Source organism: Cygnus olor, chromosome 10 (assembly GCF_009769625.2).
Source record: "Cygnus olor isolate bCygOlo1 chromosome 10, bCygOlo1.pri.v2, whole genome shotgun sequence".
In the NCBI taxonomy this organism is placed as follows: domain Eukaryota; kingdom Metazoa; phylum Chordata; class Aves; order Anseriformes; family Anatidae; genus Cygnus; species Cygnus olor.
Window position 1 is genome coordinate 10267648 of NC_049178.1, and position 22024 is coordinate 10289671.

Here is a 22024-nt window from a genome sequence, read left to right on the forward strand (position 1 = left end):
GCAGGTGTCCCAGGGGGGTCAGACAGGTGGGGAAGCAAGGGCTGTGAACAGAACCACAGGTGTGGACGGCCACACGCACAAATTACCTCTCTCAGTTTTCCAGGTTTTCAGGAGTGACCTTGGGAAAAAGAAAAAAAAAAGGAAGAGCCGTAGTTCTTCATGTCGAGGGTGATAACCCGTTTGTCACCGTGCAGGCTGTCTGAAGGCTGCCCAGGTTTTACTTTATTGCGTTCCTGGGTGTCACCAAAACCCAGCTGAATTATTCTGCCAACTCCATCATAAAATAAATAAATAAATAAAATAAAAAAGGGGGGACAAAAGTGACTTTGCTTTACGTCTCCGCGGCACGCTGGAGACCGGTGCTTAGACCTCTCCACTTATCTTTATCATTTTTTTTTTTTTGCGTGAAACCGCTGAAACCAGCAGGTGAAAGGCTCCGAGCCCCTCAGCGGGACACCATCCCCGACCCTAAATCGGGCGTGTTTCATCACCGCACCTGCGGCCCCCCCCCCCCCCCGAAAATATTCAGCAGCCCACCAAGGGCTCAGGGCGCCCGGTGCCCCCCCGGTGCCCCCCTGCGCCCCCACCCCGGGCTCCAGCCCCGAGCTCTGGCCGCCGGCGGAGCGGGGCCGCGCTGCGCGTCCCCGGGGGATGCTTGGGGGGGGGGCCCGGCCCCCCCCCACGGCCTGCCCCTGCCCGGCCGCTGCCTCGCCCCGCTCAGCCAGAAGGTGACGCCGTCCGCCCGCAAATTGCTGCCAGCCCAATTAGGCGGCCGGTATCGGCTGCAATCACGGCTGCTGATAGAGATAAATGGGGAAGGCGCTATCTGCGCGACAATAGCGGTGTGGTTTTTTTTTTTTTTTTTTTCCTTAAAGGGGGGAAAAGAAAACTTTTTTTTAAGAAAAAAAAAAAAAAAAAACAATTGAACTTTTCATCAGCTGCTAATCATGATTTTTTTATTGCTTTGCTTAGCATTTTCTGGGGAATAAAACCTCAGAGGAGCCCAGTCTTTTGTGGAAAATGAAAGGGCATATAAAAAAATGAATGTACATGGATTCTAAATATTTCAGGTTGTATGACTTTGTGTTTGACCTTAGCAGAAGATGAACTAATCCTGCAATATAATAGACTTTCATAGAGATATGGAAAATGGCTGCTTTTTTATCTCAGTTGCCATGGGAACCATCAGAGAGAAGGCCTAGCTGAGATGCAATAGAAGGTTATTAAATGTGTGCTTGTGTATATTGGAAAAATACAGCTTTTTGTCATCTTGTGTCACTCATAGGTCTTTAATACATAATGTTTAGGTTATTAATAAACTAACACAGGTCCATTTTTTATGGGGAACAACTGTGAATACAGCCATAAAAAAATTAGTACAAGTTGAACATTTGCAAAACTCTTGAGCACGGGCAGGGGCTGGATGGGGCTGCTGCTCGCCTGCAACTTCGCATGAAAGTTTCTCTCCTTTTCCAGGAGAAGGAAGGGGTCAGACGAGCTCTCCTCGCCCACCGCAGAAGCCAGGCACCCCTCTGCCCTTGCCAGACAGGCAAAGGGACTGGGACAGTGGGGACATCCAGCCCCCAACGGGCCAGTGTTGGGGACGCAGGGGTGTGCAAAATAAAACGCTGCCTTGTTCGGTGACTGGGCACCGGTTAGAGGCTGCCAGGGAAAGAAGGAGCTGCGGGGATGTCTATCCCCGGCTCAGAATCACCTGCCCTGGAGCCAGGAGCTGCATGGGCGGGCTGCGAGGCAGTGGTTTTTATGTTGGTATTTGCAAACATAAAAGTAAAATTTTAAAAAAATAAAAAAAAAAAAAAGAGAGAGAAGAAAAAAGAAAATCTGGTAAAAAAAAAAAAAAAAGAATAAAAAGAAGAAGAAAAGGAAAACAGAAAGGGAAGAAAAAAAAAGAAAAACAAAGCCAGAAAGAAAGCCAGAAAGAAACAAGGCTGATGCTGCCCTGAGCAGACTTCGTGGTGACTCCAAGAGGGAGAAGGACTCCCTTTCTGGAGGTTTTCTTTTCTCCCCCAAGCTCACCGCTCGCTCCCCAGGCTCAGGATGCCCGCGGCTGGGGGGGGGGGGGCTCCCCACTTTGGGGTCCTGCCCCGCTCCGCTCCCTCCGCGCCCAGCAAAGCCAAATATCGAAGAGCGGCACCTTGCAAGGAGGTTTTTGCCGTTCCACCCCGCTCCCCTGGCTCGGGGACGGGCTGGGGACACTCTCCTCGCCCCAGCGCAAGGCTGCGTGTGCTGAGAGCCCCGGGGGTGTCCCAGGCCCGGCGGGGGCACCCCGCACGCACCGCAGCCCGGCGTCCGTGCATACTAAGCAAAGCAAGGAACACATAGATTTTGCCTATCTGCCGATCAAACGCGGAGATCTGCTCTGGTAAATGATGCATTAGATGTGGTGGCTGTATTTGTTGTGTGAGTTTTGAAAGGGTTCCGATAATCTGGAAGCGAGAGATAAGGAACACCATTTATTCAGCAGCACTTTGGAACCAATTTTCAACCCTGTTCAACCCCATTCTCCAGCAGCCTCCAGGAGCCCAGGAGATAAGGATTGGGCTATTCATTATCTTCACAAGGAACAAAGATTAGCTAGCAGAGATGAAAAATTACCCCTGGATAGTAATAATAAGGAAGCGAACCTGGAGAGTTGCTGAGCCTATATTCTCCCTGCTGCTGGTGCTGCTTCTTCTCTTTTTTAAATTCTCTCCCTCTCTTTTTTTTGTTGAATAAATATTGAAAAGGTTGGTTCTTTTTTTTTTTTCCTTTCTTTTTTTCCCTTTTTTTTTTTTTTTAAGGAAAAAAAAAGCGCCTTCCTTGCTGTCTATCATATTTTTACTCTGCAGAATATGGTTGTTACCGTGGAAGAGAGCTGAGCGCGGTCCCCCCTTCCTCCCAGACTTTCAGATGACATCTTTAGTACAGAAGCTAAACAGCAGAGGAAAACAGCCTTCTCTTCCAGCGGGCATGAGGGGGAAACAGCACCTCTCCTCCTGCCCCCAGTGTCGCCGGTGGCACTCGGGGGTGGCCCCGGCCCCGGGACAACCCGGGACAACCCGGGACAGCAGCGCCAAGAGCCTGGGCTGCGCAGCCCGGCTCCTCCGCGGGTCTCTCCTCCCTCCTCCGCCCCGAGCCCCCTACTCGGACACCCCCTCTGTCCCCGCTTAGAGGGAAATCTGCAGGCTTCGAAAACCGTTTTTCCCGTAGTTTTTCCGCCTGGGCGATGCTCCCTCGTTTTGGAGTCGTTCCGTGCGGGGCGATCCCAGGACGCGGCTGGCGGCACCGTCTCCCTCTTCCTGGGCGCAAGGGAAAAAAAGAAGGGGATCTGTATATATGTGTATATTTTAATAGCACATTCTTTTGTATTTTTCCCCTGCATAAATCTGGGGATGTATCTCCTCTCAGAGGATGAAGGGTAATACAGGAGGAGTAATTAAAACACTTACTTTAGAAATGGGCTGCGTGGGGCTGATAAGAATTATCTGCCGCATATCAAGGACCCTTTTTCCCCCGAACCATATCACAAAGACAGACAGAAAATGCCAGCAGAATAGGATTCCCCCCACCCCTCCCCTGCTCACATTTTTACCTCCATTATGATGATAATTCCTCTCCCGCGAAACTTTTTCTCCTTCCCTTCCCGAACCGTATTTCGTTCCCCCGCTCCCGCAGGGCCCCCGCCGGACGGTCCGGCCTTTTGTCTCTGCATTAATACGGTTTGCCCGCAGCCCCGGGGCGGGGGGCTCGCCGCCCCCTCCCGGAGAATCGCGCCGCGCCCCGCAGCGCCCCGCCGCTGCCCCCGCTGCCCCCCGCCGCGCGACCCCCGCGGCGCGACCCCGGCGCCCGCGACCCCATCCAGCCTCCGGGGGCTTGGCGAGGGGACACCCCCCCCCCCCCAGCCCGGCCCCGCACACAGACACACACACGGGCAGCAGGAGGAAAAGGCACAGCAGGTGAGGAATGCCAAGACGGGGCTGGGGCGAGCAAACGTTTCCCAACCCATTCGTTTTGGCTGAGTCGCCTTGGTGGGCTGCGAAATACGTGTTTTTACCGTTTCTTTTCCACCTATAAATTGACTCCGTCGTGTGATATCTGCTTGTGCCTCTTCCAGCTCCCCCGCTGCCTCTCTTAGGTGCAGGTGCATGGCACGGAAGACTGAGTTTGGGAAGGGAGAGCGGGGAGAAGAGACACGAGGTTATACAAAAAAAATAAAAAACAGGCTGGCCAATACAAAAAAAAAAAAAACAAAACAGCAACACCCCCGTCACCAAGGAGTGGAAACTAAATTAATACGAATAGTAATATTTTATAGCCATAATTGATAGTACAAAGCGGCTCCCCCCACCCCACCTTCCCTGGGATCCGGAGGCAGAAGCGAGCGGCTCGGGGCTGCAGCGCCCGGCGTGCCAGAGCCCGGCTTCCCAGCGCCTGGGATGTGAGCGTGTTGTTGGTGTAATATCAATTCATTTAAAATATGAAAGTCAAGTCGCGTAGACTGTGACAGCAACCGTAACAAAAGGTGCAAGCAACAGACAATGTGATGTGCTTGTACCGATATTGTAATGATGCAAATGAAGTGGAGGGGACGAGCTGCCTTATTATGTACATAAATACACAGTGGCTCGCTGTGCCATCCTTGAATGCAGGAGAGGGAGAGAGAGAAGGGGAGGGAAAGAAGGGAGAGAGGAAAAGAGAGGGAGGGAGGGAGGAAGGGAAGGGGGGAAGGAGGGAGAAGAGAGAGACAAAAAAAAAAAAAAAGAGCGCAGCTCGAAAACTGCTGCCAGCTTTAAGCAGAGCGCACCTCGGGCAGCCCCTCCGCAGGGCTGCGCGCTCCCGCCGCCGGGGCACGGCCGCGCTCCCGGAGCGGGCAGACGGGGGAGGCTCCCCGCGGCCGGCGCCCCCTCCCCAGCCCTCGGAAGGGGAGAGCAGGGGCTTTCCAGGCACCGGGCGGAAAACTGAAAGAAAAACCCCGGACGGGAGAAAGGCAAGGTAAGGGGATGCGGCTGCGCGACTCTGCGCGGCCCCGGGGGCGGGCGGGGGACACCGGGGTCCCGCTGCCGGAGCGCAGCGCTCCGGGCTGTTTCCCCGCCGGCACCGGGGACAAAGTGGTGGGGTTTTGTAAAGAACGAAAAAAGATTCCCCCCCCCCCCCCCCGTAAAAAAAAAAAGCCCTGCACCCCCCGGCCGCCCCCTCCCGCGGGGCCGGTTCCAGGCACGGCGGAGCCGCGGGGGCTTCGCCGGGGCGCACCGGCACCCTGCGGAGAGCGGGGCCACCGGGCCGCCGTCCTTGGTGTCGCTTTTTTTTTTTTTTTTATTATTATTATTCTTTTCTCCCCTCTTTGTCATCAGGGTAATTATTTAAATCTCCATCTTTGAAAGTTGCATTTCACCCAGGGCGGCCCGGGCAGACGCATCCCGGAGAAAGGGTGTGCAAAGCCCCCTCCCCGCAGCCACATCCTATCTCCTCGCTCCCATTGTTGGCAGATTTGGGTATAAAAAAAAAAAAAGCGAGGGTTTGTTCTGCTCTCGAAAGCCGCGGCTCGGCAGGGCCCGGCCGCTCTTCCCCTGCACCTGCCTGCCGGGGAGTCCTCCCGTCCCAGTCCCGTGCGGCAGCTTTACGGGGCTTTGCATGATTTAAAACTACCCAGCCACATCGGGGACCCGGCCGCTCCTCTCTGCTGGCTCCTCCACCGCCCTCTCTCTCTCTCTCTTTTTTTTTTTTTTTTGTATGTGCAAAGTTCCCCTCTTTATCCTCCTTTTGCTTTGGGGTGCAGAAGCTGGAAGGCAAAGAGAAAAAAAAAAAAAAATCCACCAGGAGCGGAGCCTGCCTGGATTTGAGGCAATTTCAATAAGAAAAGCGATTTCAATAAGAGGGGTGCGGGTTTTGGTCTCGGGGATTGTTTTTCCCGAGAGCATCTTTATTAATTAAAAGCTTTTTTTTTTTTTTTTCTTTTTTTTTTTTTTTTTAATAAACTGTCGGAAGTGTAAAAACCCCGGCCTGGTTCAAGCCCCGGGGAAAGGCGGCCGGGGGCGGCGGGGGGCAGCCGCGGGCGGTGCCGGTGCCGGTGCCCGGTGCGAGCCGAGCCCGCGCCCCAGCCAAGTTTTGCCTGCGGAGAAACAACCGTAACCTGCGGGCCCGGCCTCTTTCCCCGCTCCTGAAACAGCTGCGCCCGAAATAACCTTAAAAAAAAAAAAAAAATACAAAGTGCAGCGAGCTCCCGCGAACGAAATCTTCCGTGGCAGCGCCTGAAAATCAGATTTATACCTTCCTCTGGACAAACGCGTGCGTGCGCAAGCCTCCCGCACGAGTTTTTCTTTGGGAACTTGAAAAAAAAAACAAAAAAAAAAAAAAAAAAACACGGCTTCGTGGCGAACCTGGGGCTTTTTCTCGGCTTTGTGGCAGCCGGGGGGGCTGCGCCAGTGTGCGGGGGGCACCGGGCGGCTTGCGGACAAAGCGCAGGTGAAGGAGGTGAAGGAGGGGTGGCACCGGGACGCAGGGTGGCACCGGGGGCTCCCACGCTGGGGGACAATTTTCTGGGGACAAATTTTCTGCGGGTGGGGGACAGCGAGGAGGCTTTTAGATGATTTACCAAAAAAAAAAAAAAAGGTATTCCGTGATTTATTCCCCGAGAACGACTTTTCTTTTTTTTTTAATGCAGCCTAAATAGGGTCCTGTGGCTAAGAGGTACCAGTGTCGTTTTCTAACCCTATTTTCTAACCCTATATCTGACCTGGCAGCCATAATATGTGCTGCTAACGCAGGACGGGGGGGGGGCGGGCTGGGGGGGGGGGGGGGAAGCAACGCGGAGACGACACCAGAGGGAGAAAAAAACCGGAGAAATAATAATAATAATAATAATAGGCAGAAAGCAAGAAGTTGCCCTCCCCAGAAAAAAATAAAACAACCCCAAGGAAATAAAGCCGGGGCCCGACGGGGGGGGGCTGCAGCCGGGCCGTGCGGGGCTCCCGGCCGCCCGGGGGGGCTCGTACCTGGGGGAGGCGGGCGGTGGGAGCCGGCCCCCGGCTGGCTGCTCCTCTACCTGCCCCCGGCGGGCGGGGGGGTCGGCGCTACGCCCACTGGGGGCCCTGCCAGCCCCCTCCCCGCCGGGGGCAGCCGCCTTCCCCGGCCCGCCCCGGGGCTCGCACACCGCCCGCCGGCACCGGCGGCACCAGGCTGCCGTGAGTACCGCGGCCCGGCCCCGGGGCCGAGCGCTTCCCTGCCTCTTTTCCTTCCTTTTCGCTAAGGTTGGGGGTTATTTGGATTAGGTTTTTATTTTTATTTTTTTTTTCTTCCCTCCCTGCTTGCGGCCGCCGGGGGTTGCGCTTCGGGGAAAGGCGGTGGAGGGGTTGGGGAGGGGATGCGCGGTCGCCCCGGGAGGTCTTGTCCCCTTGGGGTGCGTTAAACGGGTGGGCAGGGGGGAGTGGGGGCCCCGGGGGGGCTGCCGGGGGCTCCCCGGCAAGGGGCTGATGGAGGGGAGCGGCTCCGGCTCCCATCCTGCCGGCCCCAGCCCCGTCGGCTCAGGTACACTTTTTTTTTTTTTTCCCTTGATCCGAGCTCCCAGGGTCAGGGAAAAAAGAAAAAAAAAAGGGAAAAAAGGAAAAAGAAACAAACCCCACTCCAGGCGTGTAAATAAATAGCGTGCGTGTACGGCTGGGGATATTTTTTTTCTGCCTTCGCGTCTGCCCGGGCATAGGTGTCAACTCCATCACAAGGCGCTTCTAAGTGCTGCTAAAACATGCTGTCGTCCCCCCCCCTCTGCGATATGACATCACTTGTCAATCAAATCAAAATAACCAGTTGTGCTGCCAGATGTGGGAAATCTCTTATAAAAAAAAAAAAAGCAACGACGATAACAAAATAAAGTTAATAAAACTGAGCCCCTTGGATAGGAATAAAAAAAGGAAAAAAGAAAAAAAAAAAAGAGCGGGGGGGGGGTTGAAAGTGGTGGGGGCACCCCCGGGCTCGTCCCAGCTGCGGGGCCCCGCTCCTGGGGGGGGGGGGCTGCAGCAAATTGCCCGAGAGCCGCCCGAGCAGCCGTGTGAAGCGGGCTGCGGAGCGGAGCTAAGCTGCTGGGCTTGCTGCTGCTCCCGGTGGGGGAATTAATTCAATTAAAAGCCCCAGCCCAGCTCAGCGCCGGGCACCGCCGCTCGCCAACAGCGGGGATGGGTTACGGCGGGGGGGAAAAAAATGAAAATAAAAATATAAAATACATAAATTTAAATAAAAGCAAATCTCGGCAGGCGAACTCCGGGCTGAGCTGCGGGAATTGAGCCGCTCCTTCGGCAGGAATCGTTTCTCCCTGCCGGAGGGGTCAGTGCTTTTCCAAAGGGGCTCGGGAGCACGACGACAGGCGCCGGCCGCGGTGCCAGCAGCTCGGGGGCGGCCGGACCCCCCCCCCCCGGGCGGCCGGGGACCGAGGCGGGGGGGGCCCGGAGCCGGAGCCGGCGCTGCCCGCTCGCCCCTTTTGTTTTTGCTTCTCCTGCCGGCCCCCGGGTAACCCGAGCCGGGGGCTTCAGGGAGCCCTTGCCGGGCAGCTCCGGGGTCTGCCTCGCCATAAATCAAGCCGCCTGATTAATCTTTACAATTTGTCTTTTAAAACAAACACGAACGAATTATCAGCTCGTTAACTGCGATTTTATCACCTGCCTAAAACAAACAGCCCACCCCCTAACCCCCCCCATCTTCCCCCCCCCCAAAAAAAAAAAGAAAAAAAAGAAAAAAAAAAAAAAGGACCACGGCCCCGTGCTGTCGGCAGCCGGGCAGTAATTATAATTAAAACATCCCCAGGAATTAATAAGGGAGCAGCTGCCCGGGAGATGCCCGGTGGCTCGGGCCGGGGGCGGTGGGCACGGCTCGGCCCGGCTGCGGTCAGAGCAGGGAGCCGCGGGACCTACCTGGGTTTATTTTATACTCACCCCTCTTTAAAAAAAATAAATAAAAGAAAAAAAAAAAGAAAGGAGACAGAAAGAAAGAATCCGTTTGGGGGGAAATACTCGGCTGCTTTTTGGTGGGTCGCTTTTTGCGTGTGGAAAGCGAATCGCTTCGGACGTGGAAGGAGACGCCGGATTTTTAGAAAGCTCGCTTGCTTCTCGCTCTGCCTTTTAACTTTTTTTTTTTTTTTTCCTCGCTTTGTTTCCCTTTCCTCCCTGGCACCTCCGGCCTAAGGCGCCCCGAGCGCGCTCCGCAGCTGAGCAGCGCGGGGGGCACTCGCCCTCCCCGGCCCCTCTCCCCCCGAGCCCGGCCCAGCTCCTGTCGCCTATCCCGGCCCTTCCCGGGCCAACCAGCCCGGCCCGGGACAAGCCGGCTCCGCCGCCCCTTCCGTGCCCTGCAGCCGGCGGAGGAGCCGCAGCCCACCCGCCCGCCGCTTGCGACCCCCCCCCCCCCGGCGGCAGGAGGGGCCGAGGGGCTCCGCCGTGTCCCCCCCCGAGGTGACCCCGCTGTGGGGTGCGGGACACCCGCGGAGGGAAGGGTGCGGGGTGGGGGGAACGGTGCCGGGAACCCCTTCCCCAGCATCCCGCACCCCCACCCCGCCGGGCTGCCCTGGGGGTCCCCGGGGGGGGGGGGGTGGCAACGGGTGGGCTGGGGGGGACACGGCGAGTGCAGGGGGGGGGCAGCGGTACGGGAGGGAGCCCCGCGTCTCTCCGGCCAGACGTGCTCCGCAGCGAGGAACGGGGGTTTATTATTATTATTACCGCCATCATCATTATTATTATTATTATTTAAAAAACACACACAAAAAAGTTCATTTCCTGGCGAATTTGGCAGCGGCGGGTGACGTCAGAGCCCCGGCGTCGTAGTGACTGGGGCGGCCGGGCCGGGGGGAGGCCGGCTGAGGCTCCCAACCCCCGGCCCCCAGCGCTGCCCCCATGCCGGGGGGGGGTCGGCCCTAGGAGCCCCCCCCGGGCACCCCCCGCGGGGCCCGGCACCGCCCGGCCGGCACCGAGCGGCTCCCGGCCCGGCCGCCCCGTCGGGCAGGGGCAGTGCTCCCAGCCGCCCCCCCCGCAAAACGGGGGGGTCCTGGCCCTGCTGCCCCCCCCCCCCCCGGCTCGGAGGTTTTGGGGGCTGCAGCGAACGCTCCCATTTTCCCCAAAAAGCAGAGGTTTGAAGAACGGGAGGGGAGTCCCCGGGAAACGGGACCTGCAGCGGCGCCCATGACGCTGCGGGGGTTTGCTTGTGACTTTCCCTTTTTTTTTTTATTTGTTGGTGGATTTTTTTTTTTATATTTTTTTTTTTCCCCCTTTCTGCCCCCAAAGCGGACGGGTTCATGGGGCCGAAGCAGAGCCCGAGCCCCGTCGGGTGCTGCAGCCCCAAACTCCGCAGCTAACTCGCGCTGAGCCGGGCTGCGCCGCTCCCTGCCCGCTGCAAAGCCTACCAGTCACTGCAAACAACAAAACCACTACCAGAAAATTAAAAAAAGAAAGAAAAAAAGAAGCGAGAGGGGAGAGGAAAATAAAACCATCGGGAGATGCTGCGGTTGCCGGGCGCCCTGCTCCTGGCCCGGCACGGCCCGGCTCGGCCCGCCGGGCCCGGCGCTTGCTGCAGCAGCCTCCTGCCGGCCCCGAGCCCCGCAGGCCGGGCAGGGGGGGGCACGATCCGGCCCGGGGCGGGGGGGCACCGCAATGACCCCGCTGCCCGGGCCCGAGGAGGCTCCCCCGGGTCGGCGCGGAGCCTGGCGTTTATTTTTCTTTTTTTTTTTTCTTTTTATTTTTTTTTTGCCGATTCCGACGGCTCTTTCCAAGGGACGGGACGGCAACGAGCGCGCCGGGGTTTGTCCCGCGGGGGGGGGGGCCGGAGCGCGTTTGTCCCTCGGTGCCGATTTCATCCCCACCCCTCTCCATCCCCAGCCCCGGGCATCCCTGCGGCTCCGCTCCGGGGCAGCCCCCGACGGAACCACCCCCCTGCCCCGAGCCCTTCCCGCACTCCATCCCCAAACCACCCCCCCCAACCCCGCACACCCCTCCGGGACCCCCCCAATTTCACCGTCCCCGCCCTATAGGGGCGTGCAGCGCCCGGGCGGGGAAAACCCCCACGGCGCTGCCGGGCGAGGATGCTGCGGGCGGGGGCAGTGGGGAGGAGGAGGAGGAGGAGGAGGAGGAGGAGGAGGAGGAGGAGGAGGAGGAGGAGGAGGAGGAGGGAGGGGGGGGGGAAGGGGGAGCGAGGCGCAGACCCCCCCCCCCCTCCGGGCCGGCTCCTTTTGGGGCCGGGGGTGCGGTTGGGGGCGGTGTGGGGCGGCGGGATTGGCTGGCCCGGCCGCCGGCCCTGCGCGCCCCGGCCCGTCTGCGGCGCCGCGGCCAGCTGGCGCCAGCGCTCATATAGGATGCGCGGGGATGGGACCGAGCCGGCCAGAGCAGCGGCTTTGCCATCTGAGTAACACCCTCCAGCCAGCCTCCTCTCCTCCTCCCGCGCTCGCCCTGCTCCCCCCCCCCCCCCCCCAACTCTGCTCTCCGGCTCCCTCTCTTCTTCTCTCCCTTTTTTTTTTTTTTCCTCCCCTCTCCGCCGCACTCGCACCCCTCCAGGCAGGCAGGCAGCCGTCGGCACCCACCCCGCGGGGGCACCCTGCCTCCCGCACCGGGTAAGTGTGGGGCGCGGGGGGGCCGCCGTGCCGCTGCCAGGGCGCGCTCGCTGCTTTCTCTAAACACCCTTTCCCCCCCCCCCCCCGCCCCGCTCCCGTTTCTCTTTCTCCCCCCTCCAATTTTCCTTTTGTGTCAGGCGAAGTTCTTGCTAGAACTGCGCCGTGTTAGATCTGCCCTTCTTCCTTCCCCCCCCCCCCCCCCCCCCTCCCCTTTTGAAGCCAGCTGGAAAAACTCCTGTTGACGTTTGTAGCGAGAGCGGGGGGAAAAGAAGGAAAAAAAGGGAAGATTTTTTGCCTTTTTTTTTTCCCCTTTTTTTCTTGGTAAAGTTTGAAATGGGATCTGTGTTTATTTTGCGGGGCAATGGGAAGGGAGGACGCAAGGCGAGGACTTTGGGGGGGGGGGGGAGAGGATATTTTGGGGAGGGAGGAGGGGCTCCGCTTCCCCCTCCCCATCCTTTTACCACCGGGACCAGCAGCGCACCTCGGGGCCGCCGAGCCGCTCACCCGGCCGTGTCTCCCTACAGGTGCTGTCCCCGGACCTGCCTCCGTGACCTGTCTGCTGCCAGAGGGACACGCCGCCTCTGGGGGTCTCCCCCCATCCCTCCGAGGGCGCGCTCCAGCCCCCCGACGGCGTTCTTTCCAGAAAAGCCATCCTCACCTCCTAAGAGCCACCGGTAGCTCCAAAAGCCACCCGCGGGCAGCAGCCCCCTGCCCCGAGCGCCGCTCGCTCCCGGTCTCAGGGGTGGCTGGGAGGGGAGGCCCGAGGCCATGGAGGTGGCCACGGACCAGCCTCGCTGGATGACCCACCACGCCGTGCTCAACGGGCAGCACCCCGAGAGCCATCACCCCGGACTGGCTCACAACTACATGGAACCAGCGCAGCTCCTACCTCCGGACGAAGTCGACGTCTTCTTCAACCACCTGGACTCCCAGGGCAACCCCTACTACGCCAATTCCGCCCATGCCCGGGCCAGGGTCTCCTACAGCCAGGCACACGGTAAATGAGCCCTCGCCGCCCTCCTCTGCACCCCAGCCCCTTCCCCACCCTCCTCTGCCTGCGCTCCCCGGGCTCTTCCGTGCGGGCCGGCGGATGTCCTACGTGGAGGCGAGGAGTTTCACCCGGGGGCCGCTCTGGTGTGTCGGGGCCAGGGGGAAAGGAGCTCGAAGAAAACAGGATAGAAAGGGAGGCACGGGTGGATTTTAACCCCAGCGATGACCAAGCATTGGCGGAGGGGAGGGAAAGTAGGGGAGGGTGAGAGAGGAAGGGGAAATAGTGCGCGCACAGGGTAAAACTTCACAGACACGGCTACTTCCCGGATGCAAAATACAAACCAATTCGAATCGGCGATGGATTTTAATCGGGGGTGGTTTTAGGAGCCGAAGAGAGAGCGCTGCAGCAGTTCGGAAGACAGAGCAGAAGGGGGTTTGCTAATTATTGCCAGGGTGGGGCGGGAGGAGAGGGGGTGCCTTACTCCTGCCCCTTGTGCTGCTGCCCTCTTTCTCACCGAGCTTCCCTGGGCTGTCCGGTGTCCCCCTCGGAGGGGTCTGGGAGAAGGGGCTGTTGCGCCAGGCTGGCTGCTCTTCCCCGGGTTGTGAAATCTCTCCCCATGCCCGGTTCCCCTCTGGCTGCCCGCAGACCGGGGAGCTCCCCAGGCCGGGAGCCGGGAGATTTCCCAGAGCCGCTCCGGGCTGAGGTGCCCCACGCTGATCCCCAACGCTCTTGTGTTCCTACAGCCCGCCTGACCGGGAGTCAAATGTGCCGGCCTCATCTTATCCACAGCCCTGGGATCCCCTGGCTGGACAGCAGCAAGGCGGCACTGTCTGCCCACCACCACAACCCCTGGACCGTCAACCCCTTCACCAAGACGCCCCTGCACCCCTCGGCAGCTGGAGCGCCCGGGGCCATCTCGGTGTACCCCGGCAGCAGCACATCAAGCACCGCCTCCGTGTCTTCGCTCACCCCGGCCTCGCACTCCGGCTCCCACCTCTTCGGCTTCCCCCCAACCCCTCCCAAGGAAGTGTCCCCGGACCCCAACTCCACCAGCGCTGCCTCCCCTTCATCCTCCGCTGGGGCCCGGCAGGAGGACAAAGACAGCATCAAGTACCAAGTGTCGCTGTCGGAAGGGATGAAAATGGAGAGCGCCAGCCCGCTCAGAAGCAGCCTCACCAGCATGGGGGCCCAGCCCTCCACCCACCACCCCATCCCCACCTACCCCTCCTACGTGCCAGCTGCCCACGACTATAGCAGCAGCCTCTTCCACCCGGGCAGCTTCCTGGGGGGCCCCGCGTCCAGCTTCACCCCCAAGCCGCGAAGCAAGGCCAGATCCTGCTCGGGTAAGTGTTGCCTCCCGCGGCCTGCCCCGCCACACGTCGGCTCTAGCCCTGGGGTGGAAGGAGCGAGGTTAGGGCCACTCTGCTGGGTGCAGGAGTGCATGTTGGGGGTGGCTTTGCTTGCTCTTTGGGGTTGGAGTCGCAGGCAGCTGCAGGGCCGGGTGTTTGCGTCAGCCCTCTTTGGGACAGGAGGGCAGGTGACTGCTCGGTCCCGCTTTTCTGGGTTTTTAAACTAGGAAATAGGGGTTGTACCAGGGTGCCATCATCTTCGTAGTGGCTGCTGGCCTCAGGGCGCTCAAATGGGGCTGAGGGACACGGGAGCCGGCACAGCGTGAGCTGGCAGCCTGAATCGTACAAAGAGGGATTTATACAGGGAAAAAATGTAAAAGCACCCCTGACAGGCTGCAGCCCCCCGAGGGGCTCAGGCCTGATCCTGCCCTCCCAAAGCGGTTAAACCCCCCACACACCCCCAGATTCCACGTGGGGACTTTCTGCCCATAGATATTTCTCCTGCAATAATTTTCACGTCTCTTGGTTAATACGAAAGAAGGCCCCAGCGCAGGATGAAAGCGAAACTTACTCGGCCGGTCCGCTTCAGATCGCGGAGGGCCTTATTTCCTTCACAATCTACAGGAACAAAAGTTCAAATATAGTTTACATACCAGTGCAAAAGACGAAGGTGTCCAGTCATCGCTAACTTACTCCAGCCTAAGTCCAGAAAATCCTCCTTTTTTCCTGAACCAGACATCTCTCTGCTTCCTAATAACTGACTGCAGACCTTTCCCACACTCACAACCCTTTCTTGCATTTCTACCTAAGAGTGCAGTTCTAAATTAGCAAATTAGGTGATGGATGAAATCCTGATCCCACTTTGAAATCACATTAGTTGTACAACTAGACAGATGAATTAAGGAAATTTGTCTTAAGTCCACTAACCTTCCCGGTTTAACATCCTCAGCAACAGAAGGAAATGAAAGAATGTGTATTGGTACTGAATTGAGACAGCCCTTTAAAAATAAGTGGCTATATGTGCCGGTGTGTGAATTTGTACATATCATTGCATATATCAGCTTATGAGTAGACCACATGCATTTATTTTTAAAGCAGACTCATTTAGAAATGTGATCTCTTATGAGTTTTGCAACAAAAAACATCGGGTATTTTACAGTCTCATCAGATCTGTTTCAAATGGCTACTCTGAGAGGAAAAACACACTCTCCCATTATTTACATGCATTCCATTATTTACCATTATGCGTATGTATTTTTTAGTAGTGTAGAGGCTAGTAAGTAAAGGCAATTAGCAGCCTGAGCCTCCTGATTTTGGAAGCAAATTCATGACCTAGGTCTCTGAAGATAAAGGGATCTCAAGTAGCTTTTTTATTTTCATCCGGCAGTTGCCGATGATTTTATTAAATGGGGGTGTTAGGGGAGCTGTGTGTGTCTTTTTTTTTTTTTGTAAGGGAGCCCCCTGTGCAAGGAACTGGAGAAAGTTCGTGACCACTCAGTGTTTTTGTAGGAAAACTAAGACTCACGACACAACGACTCCTGCAGCTTCCTGCCCTAGGAGGGACAAAAGCTACAAATGCAGCGCTGCAGAGCTCCCCTCATTTTTCACTGTAGACTGTGTTGTTTAAAAGCCACCCACTCCCTAGATTAAAGGAGACACAACCCTGTTGAACTCAATGTGGCCTGCTTCAGTTATTAGCAAAAAGAGAATTTCCTTTCCAGTTAAATACTTTAGGATTTGCATAAACTATATTAAGAGAGATTTCTATATTAAGCAGACCTGCCTTCGAACCATCGGAGGCAAATGAACTTTTAGCAGAGGGCTTTCTGAGGCAGAAACATATCTAGGAGTTGCATGCTGGGTTTAAAAGAGCCATTCTACAATGCTGTTTCCCATGTTGTTGTGCTACTAAAACTACTAATAAAGCAGTAATACGGTAAACTGTTCCCTACCAAATCCAAACTGCATTGTTGTAAAGTCACAGGAACAGAAAAGAACTCACAGCTTCTTTTTTACAGTAATTTCCAGAGTGCTTGCTGAAACTGAACTTTCTTAAAGATCAGCATTAACAGCGGCTTTCTACCTTTAGCACAAAAATCATAACTGAGCCTTTGGCATTGTGTATCTATTCCCAGTCTGCTCGGCTTTACTTTCTTACCCAGTAGTGCTTGCAACAAAAACAGAAAGCACAGAAAAGGAGCTCCTTTTACTTAGATTTAATTCTAGAAAACCTCTTTCTTTGATTTTTTTTTTAACCTTTTTCTTTTCTTTTTTTTTTTAACATCTTGTGAGCTTGCAGGTGTGTGTTTGTGTACACGTGTGTGTGTATTCATGGCAGGGGAACATGCAATCTGACCATCACCGGGCAACAGATACGCGAGGGGAGCGGTGCCCGCTGCAGATTAAGGGAGTTCTCATTACTGAAACGATAACTTCCATCTGACACAATAAGAGTGTCATTCTTTCTCACCTTGTGCAGAGCATGAGCTGCCTATTTCTGCTCGTGACATAAAATACTTACCGGAGTCTGGGTGTTCTCAAAACGCTGAGGTCCTTGCTGCATGTGCTGTAGATGTCACTGCTGTCTGATTGTGCTTGAATTAACACACTGTTTTGACTTGTGGAAAATGCCTAAAGGACAATGCAAAAAGCTTTTGTGAATTTGTTTTTAAAGAAAGAAATCCGGTTTCTTCGTGTTTCCATTTAGAAGGCAGAGAGTGTGTGAACTGTGGAGCAACTGCTACCCCTCTCTGGAGAAGAGACGGCACCGGGCATTACCTGTGTAACGCCTGCGGGCTCTACCACAAAATGAACGGTCAAAACCGACCTCTCATTAAACCTAAACGGAGGCTGGTAGGTATCTCTATCTTTCCTGGGTTTGGGGATAAATCGGGCTAAGGGACCACACGCAGGCATGAGGCAAACGCGTCTCAGTGCTGCTCAGCCCCTGCGCGGATGGGGCTCAGTCACGCCGAGGTCACTGCCATGCCTCGGGGCAGATCCCCCGCATACTGCCTCGGCTGGGGCATCCCTGCCGCTGCAGCCCGGTGAGCGTGCCTCTGTCCCGAGCCTCCCTGCCGTGCCAAACGCACGCGGGGTATCGCATATCCATCTCCCCATTTATCCTCGGATGACAGCTTTTAATTTAATTCCTCATTTATTTGGCCTCTTGGGACGTTTTGGGAGCGAAAGGGTTATGAGCGTGAATGTCCTCCACTGTGGACTAAAAAAAAAGTTCCAGCTCTAAAAAAGCAAAACAAATCAGATGAGTCAAAGCTACTGCTCCCTACTTAATAATTATTTGTATAAAAGCCATGAAGTAATTTTCACTCTTATATTCTCTGGCAATATTAATATTGGTTCCCTCCCCAGACAATCCCCTACTGTTTAAAAAAAAATCCGATTATTTTTCCATGGAGTCACCTATACTTTGTATTTTCATTTGAGTGATTTAAAAAAAATGTCCTTTCTAAGCTCCTGGTAGTAGTTTCCTATCCGGATATCTGTACGTTAAAGATAAGGAAACTTTGTGTATCTGTTTCCTGACTCTAAAAGCTTTAGAGAGTTTCTATAGGCAAGCCTTGCCAGTCATGCTTGCTGTTTTGAAATTTCTAATACACTCTATTCCACAAATAATGTGTAAAATGCTAAGAATAATAAATATATTTTTTTGGAGCTTTGTGATTTATGGTGCCTAAGACTCTTAGCTATTCGTGGGCACATTTAAATGAGGTCTGGAGACCAGCGGAGAGCAGAAAAATTGGCATTACTGCTCTAACACTGGGATGGGAGACAGAAGATTTCTGTCCGGAGTCAGAATTTCAACTATGCAGGCTTCTTAATGACTCGCCTTCTAAAGTGACTGACATATAGAAAAATGTTAAGACAACAGTGTAACATTATCGTCTCTCAGGCTCAAGTGCTTTGCAGCCTGAATGGGACAGGCCGTGGAGTTAAGCAGCACGGGTGAATATCAGTAAGCCATCTCAAATATGCAAACAGAAGTCTCCACCTTCCCCTGCGTTGGGAGACTGTTATACTTAGCTCCCTGTGAGGGATCTGGGGGGAACTGGAGGGGTTTTCTTTTCGTTTAGTTGTTTTAATGGTGGTTGTTGTTGTTTTTTAAATTGATTTACAGCTTTGTTTATTGCCCTTTTTTTCCACTGTAGTTTGCTTGTTTGCAGGGGAGAGGAGATGGCCATCTTTGGGAATTTGTTCATCGCACATGCAATAGCAAAGCGATCATATTAATAATGTCAGTGTTTGGAGGTCTGGCATTAATTGTGTTTGGGTTGCATGAGTGTACTTGCGGTAGGGGGTACCCCTTCTTTCTGCCTGTGGCCTGTTCTCGCAAGCGAGTAAGGGACTGAAATGTATGAGTCTCAGAGGGCCTGATTCTTGCTCTAAGCTGCTGAACCGTCCGTCAGCTTTGGGAAAGTTACAGGGCCACAGCATAAATCAGCGGCAAGTGCGAACAGAACCTGGTGCTCCCCATTTGTGAGCTGGATCAGTCTGGGCTTTAAGAAAGCCGTGCCAGCTCCCAGTGGGGCCGGCAGGCAGGGAAGTGCACCAGGCTCTTTTGGGAACCCCGCTGCTCTGGGACTCTGCTGTCGCCTCGCTGGGGTGCCCAGCGCTTAATGTGAGCCTCGCTGCTGCTGCTTCACCCGATGGTTCTCGTGGCTAATTGCAAAAATACCCCGAGAGTAAGGCCCCGGGGAAATTCAGTACAATTGATCAGCGTTAGAAAGTAAAACTGTGCTAATTTAAGGGAAAAAAAAAATTGAGTCCTCCGCATTAATCTGATCGCGCAAAATAGATCGTATTTTGACCATTTCCAGAGGCAGGGCTGAAGCTTTCTAATGAGAAATTCTTTCCCCAAATACGGGGTGCAATTAGCTTGTCCACAATACTTTCAACAATACCGTGCTTGCAGAAGGAGTGTATTATATTGTGGGGCCTGTCAGAGAAGGGCCCATCCAGAAATTACTGGTTACCTGCTGTTCTGCTTTTCCTGTTCTTGTTCTGGGAGGTGGGTGAACAGTTGGGGTATTTTCTGCCCCCCACCTTGGTTTCAGCAGAACAATATGGTTTAAACAGATCCTTTTCTATTTTTTTTAAAGACGGTTGTTTGAGGGCTTGTCAGCCAAGGAACTGTGAGTAGGGACAGAGGCGGCAGACGGGTCAGCAGAATCATTGCTGCAAGGCATGAAATTTGGTTTGCTAAATATTTAAAGAAAGTTGGAGCCGGTTTTGTTTTCTCCCTTTCACTTGTAAATGGAAACTGAATTTTCAGTGATGGCTCTGATAAATACTGCACCCAGTTAAGTAATGCGGTTGGTTTTCTTTTGTAGCCATCTTTAAAGGGACAGAGTAGGGGTAAAAAAAAAAATCACATTCTTTAAGATCATTACCCTCTTTTGAAACCCAGTCCCAACATTGGCACTCACTAAATTGGTCACTGAAAAAAAAAAAGTGAAAAATGAAAAAAATACATTTTTTGTGACGCATTCTAGAATCCTGTAAAAGGGAACCTTGAACAAATGAAACACCATGTCCCCCTCCTAAAATTTTTGTCTTTGGAGAGTTAGAGATGTATTGCTTCCCTCTTTACTTCCCCTGCACACACGGTGCCACAGGGCTGGAAGCTGCAGTCTGCAAAGGAGAATACTTGCATTTAAACAAAAACCCAATGCCACAGAATACAAAACTGCCAGGAGCCTTCCTTCAGACCTGATGCTGTGTACAGTTTTGTTATTAATTCTGCCCGACCTAAATATTGAGCCTAACTTGACCTTTCTCATGATCTCCCTCCTCCTGCTGACACACTTTTAATTTTCTTTTTCTTTTTGTTAGTCAGCGGCTAGGAGAGCAGGGACTTGTTGTGCCAACTGTCAGACCACCACCACGACCTTATGGCGACGTAATGCAAACGGGGACCCAGTTTGTAATGCCTGCGGACTCTACTATAAATTGCACAATGTGAGTATTTGCTCATCTCATGTGTCGCTGCTTGCCTAGCTGGGATTGATGTCTTAACTGCATGGTGTACACTAGGCTTTTATTGGTTTCAGGGTTTTGGTTGTTGTTTTATTCCTTCCCCCCCGTCTCTAAGGTTCCCCTGGGAAGTGACAGCCATTCTTTGTCGGCATAGTGATGCTAAGTTCAGTGACATTACAATGTATTAGCTTGGCTTCTAACGCTTGGGCAAATCAGGCAAAATAGAGTTACAACACTTGGTTTTAACTAAGCATGTTTTTGTGTGCTGTCTCCCTCCAGAAACACAGGGGCCATTCGGAATGGGCTCCGTGCAGAAATTAATCTCGGCAGGGCCTGTTCATTTTGATTTAAAACAAAAAAACCCACAACAATACACCACCAAAGCCCCTACAATTATATCTAAAGCTTTGTCTTAATATATATATTTTTTAAGAAATTAATTTCAAGCAGGAATCACTTGTCATGTTAGAGAGTTATTTAAACCATAAGTAACAGAGGTTATTGGTACAAGATTGTTCATGTCTTAGGACTGAATTTGGGTCACCATGTGCCTCCTAGTTTGATCTTTCCTATTAGGAAATGAATGAAGACTGAAAGGACGGGAAAGAGTCATCAGATGCCAAATTCGGTTCAATTTGTTTTTCATGTCTAGGGTTTTTTGTGTTTGTGGTTTTATTAAACACATCAACATAAACAAGTTCTGCAGAGAGAAACACCTTTTTTTTTTTTTTGGCCAGAAAAAGGTCTACATCCAGGAAAAACACACGGGGGCTGTCCAAATATTTTCATTTTTGCACAATAAGGTCATTTTGTCTGCATGAGCCTGATTTTCTCATTTCTTGCAGGTGAACAGGCCTCTGACCATGAAAAAGGAAGGAATTCAGACCAGGAATAGGAAAATGTCCAACAAATCAAAGAAAAGCAAGAAAGGCTCTGAGTGTTTTGAGGAACTGTCCAAGTGCATGCAAGAGAAGTCGTCTCCTTTCAGCGCTGCTGCCCTTGCTAGCCACATGGCTCCCATGGGGCATTTGCCACCTTTCAGCCACTCTGGACACATCCTACCAACACCCACCCCCATCCACCCATCTTCCAGCATCTCATTTGGACATCCACACCCATCCAGCATGGTTACAGCCATGGGATAAAATCTGATGACCAAGAGACCCACCCAGAGATTAAGAACATGGGGCTTTGCCTAAGATGACACCAAGTAAGAAAATGTTCTGCCAAGAAGAGAATGTAGGGATGGCAAAAAGGGATCTTTGCTCCCATGTGGTTTAACTCTTAACGCTGGACTTAAAACCTTGCAAATGATGGGTCTTCTGCAGAAACGCATAGTGGTGCCTGTAATGCACTTTGCCCCCTCAGGTATAAGGAAAAAGAAGAACTCACCTGGTTTGATATTCAGTGGTCCAGCAGAAAGCAAAAGATGGCAGAAGCAGAAGGAAGAGGCTGGAACTGGCTTTCCTTTTTCTCTTTGTTATTACTGTGAATATTGTAAAGAGATATAAGCAGCCTCCCAGGATGGAATCGGCTCACTGGAAGCCACACATGCTGGATTTCTATTGTGGACTTTGGGGAGGGAAAAAAAAAAAAGACATCTTTATAAAAACTTAATTTTTAAAATGAAATCAGACAAAAAGTCATATTTATTTTGTTCTTGTTTTCCACAAAAAGCCTCAACCCCTCTGAGTGCATGTTTTTGTGCTGTTGTTTGCAATGGCTACCCTGTAAGAAAAGCTGCCTTCATAACTAGGGGGGGGGGAGGGACAATATTCAGCAGCCCCCCTGGATTAGCTCCACCTATCTTACATATCAAAATATCTGCTAGGAAGGGGGAAAAGAAAGGGTAAGCAAAGTTGCAGCCGTAGTACAGGATTTCAGTGTGCCCAAGACAGTGATTATTTTTGACACTATTTCTTAATTCTTTTCCCTAATGTGAAAAATTAATTAAAAAAAAAAAAAAAAAAAAAACGGCCCCCCTCCCGGCTACCCTATTGTTCCTCAAAACAGATAGCTACGTCAGACAAAATGTTGGGAAGATACTTTTGGGAAGGCAGTCCTGCACTAGCAAGGGGTAAAATACAGGCATTTACGAAACTGTGGCAGCTA

The 22024-nt window shown here is 53.5% G+C and overlaps 1 protein-coding gene across 7 annotated transcripts; it reads left to right on the plus strand.

Moving 5' to 3' along the window:
- Positions 1-4792: 4792 nt before the first annotated feature.
- GATA2 (GATA binding protein 2) lies at positions 4793-21604 on the plus strand. 7 transcript variants are annotated; one of them, XM_040568834.1, is made up of 6 exons: positions 4793-4992; positions 12100-12572; positions 13310-13909; positions 16590-16768; positions 19769-19894; positions 20758-21604. In XM_040568834.1, the coding sequence occupies exons 2-6, from the start codon at positions 12344-12346 to the stop codon at positions 21055-21057; spliced, it is 1434 nt and encodes a 477-aa protein (XP_040424768.1). In that variant the 5' UTR covers positions 4793-4992; positions 12100-12343; the 3' UTR covers positions 21058-21604. The 7 variants fall into 7 exon arrangements, with proteins under 7 accessions (XP_040424768.1, XP_040424769.1, XP_040424771.1 ...); XM_040568835.1 differs by lacking the exon at positions 4793-4992 and adding an exon at positions 7118-7181; XM_040568837.1 differs by lacking the exon at positions 4793-4992 and adding an exon at positions 7118-7181 and having other exon boundaries at positions 16623-16768.
- The last annotated feature ends 420 nt before the right edge of the window (positions 21605-22024 follow it).

What these genes read in the sequence shown, in the direction of transcription:
- GATA2 (XM_040568834.1), top strand. Translation starts at nt 12,344, where the DNA reads ATGGAGGTGGCCACGGACCAGCCTCGCTGGATGACCCACCACGCCGTG. An exon ending in CTCCTACAGCCAGGCACACG is followed by an intron (nt 12,573 to 13,309) that starts GTAAATGAGCCC and finishes GTGTTCCTACAG; the next exon opens with CCCGCCTGACCGGGAGTCAA. An exon ending in CAAGGCCAGATCCTGCTCGG is followed by an intron (nt 13,910 to 16,589) that starts GTAAGTGTTGCC and finishes TTGTTTTTAAAG; the next exon opens with AAAGAAATCCGGTTTCTTCG.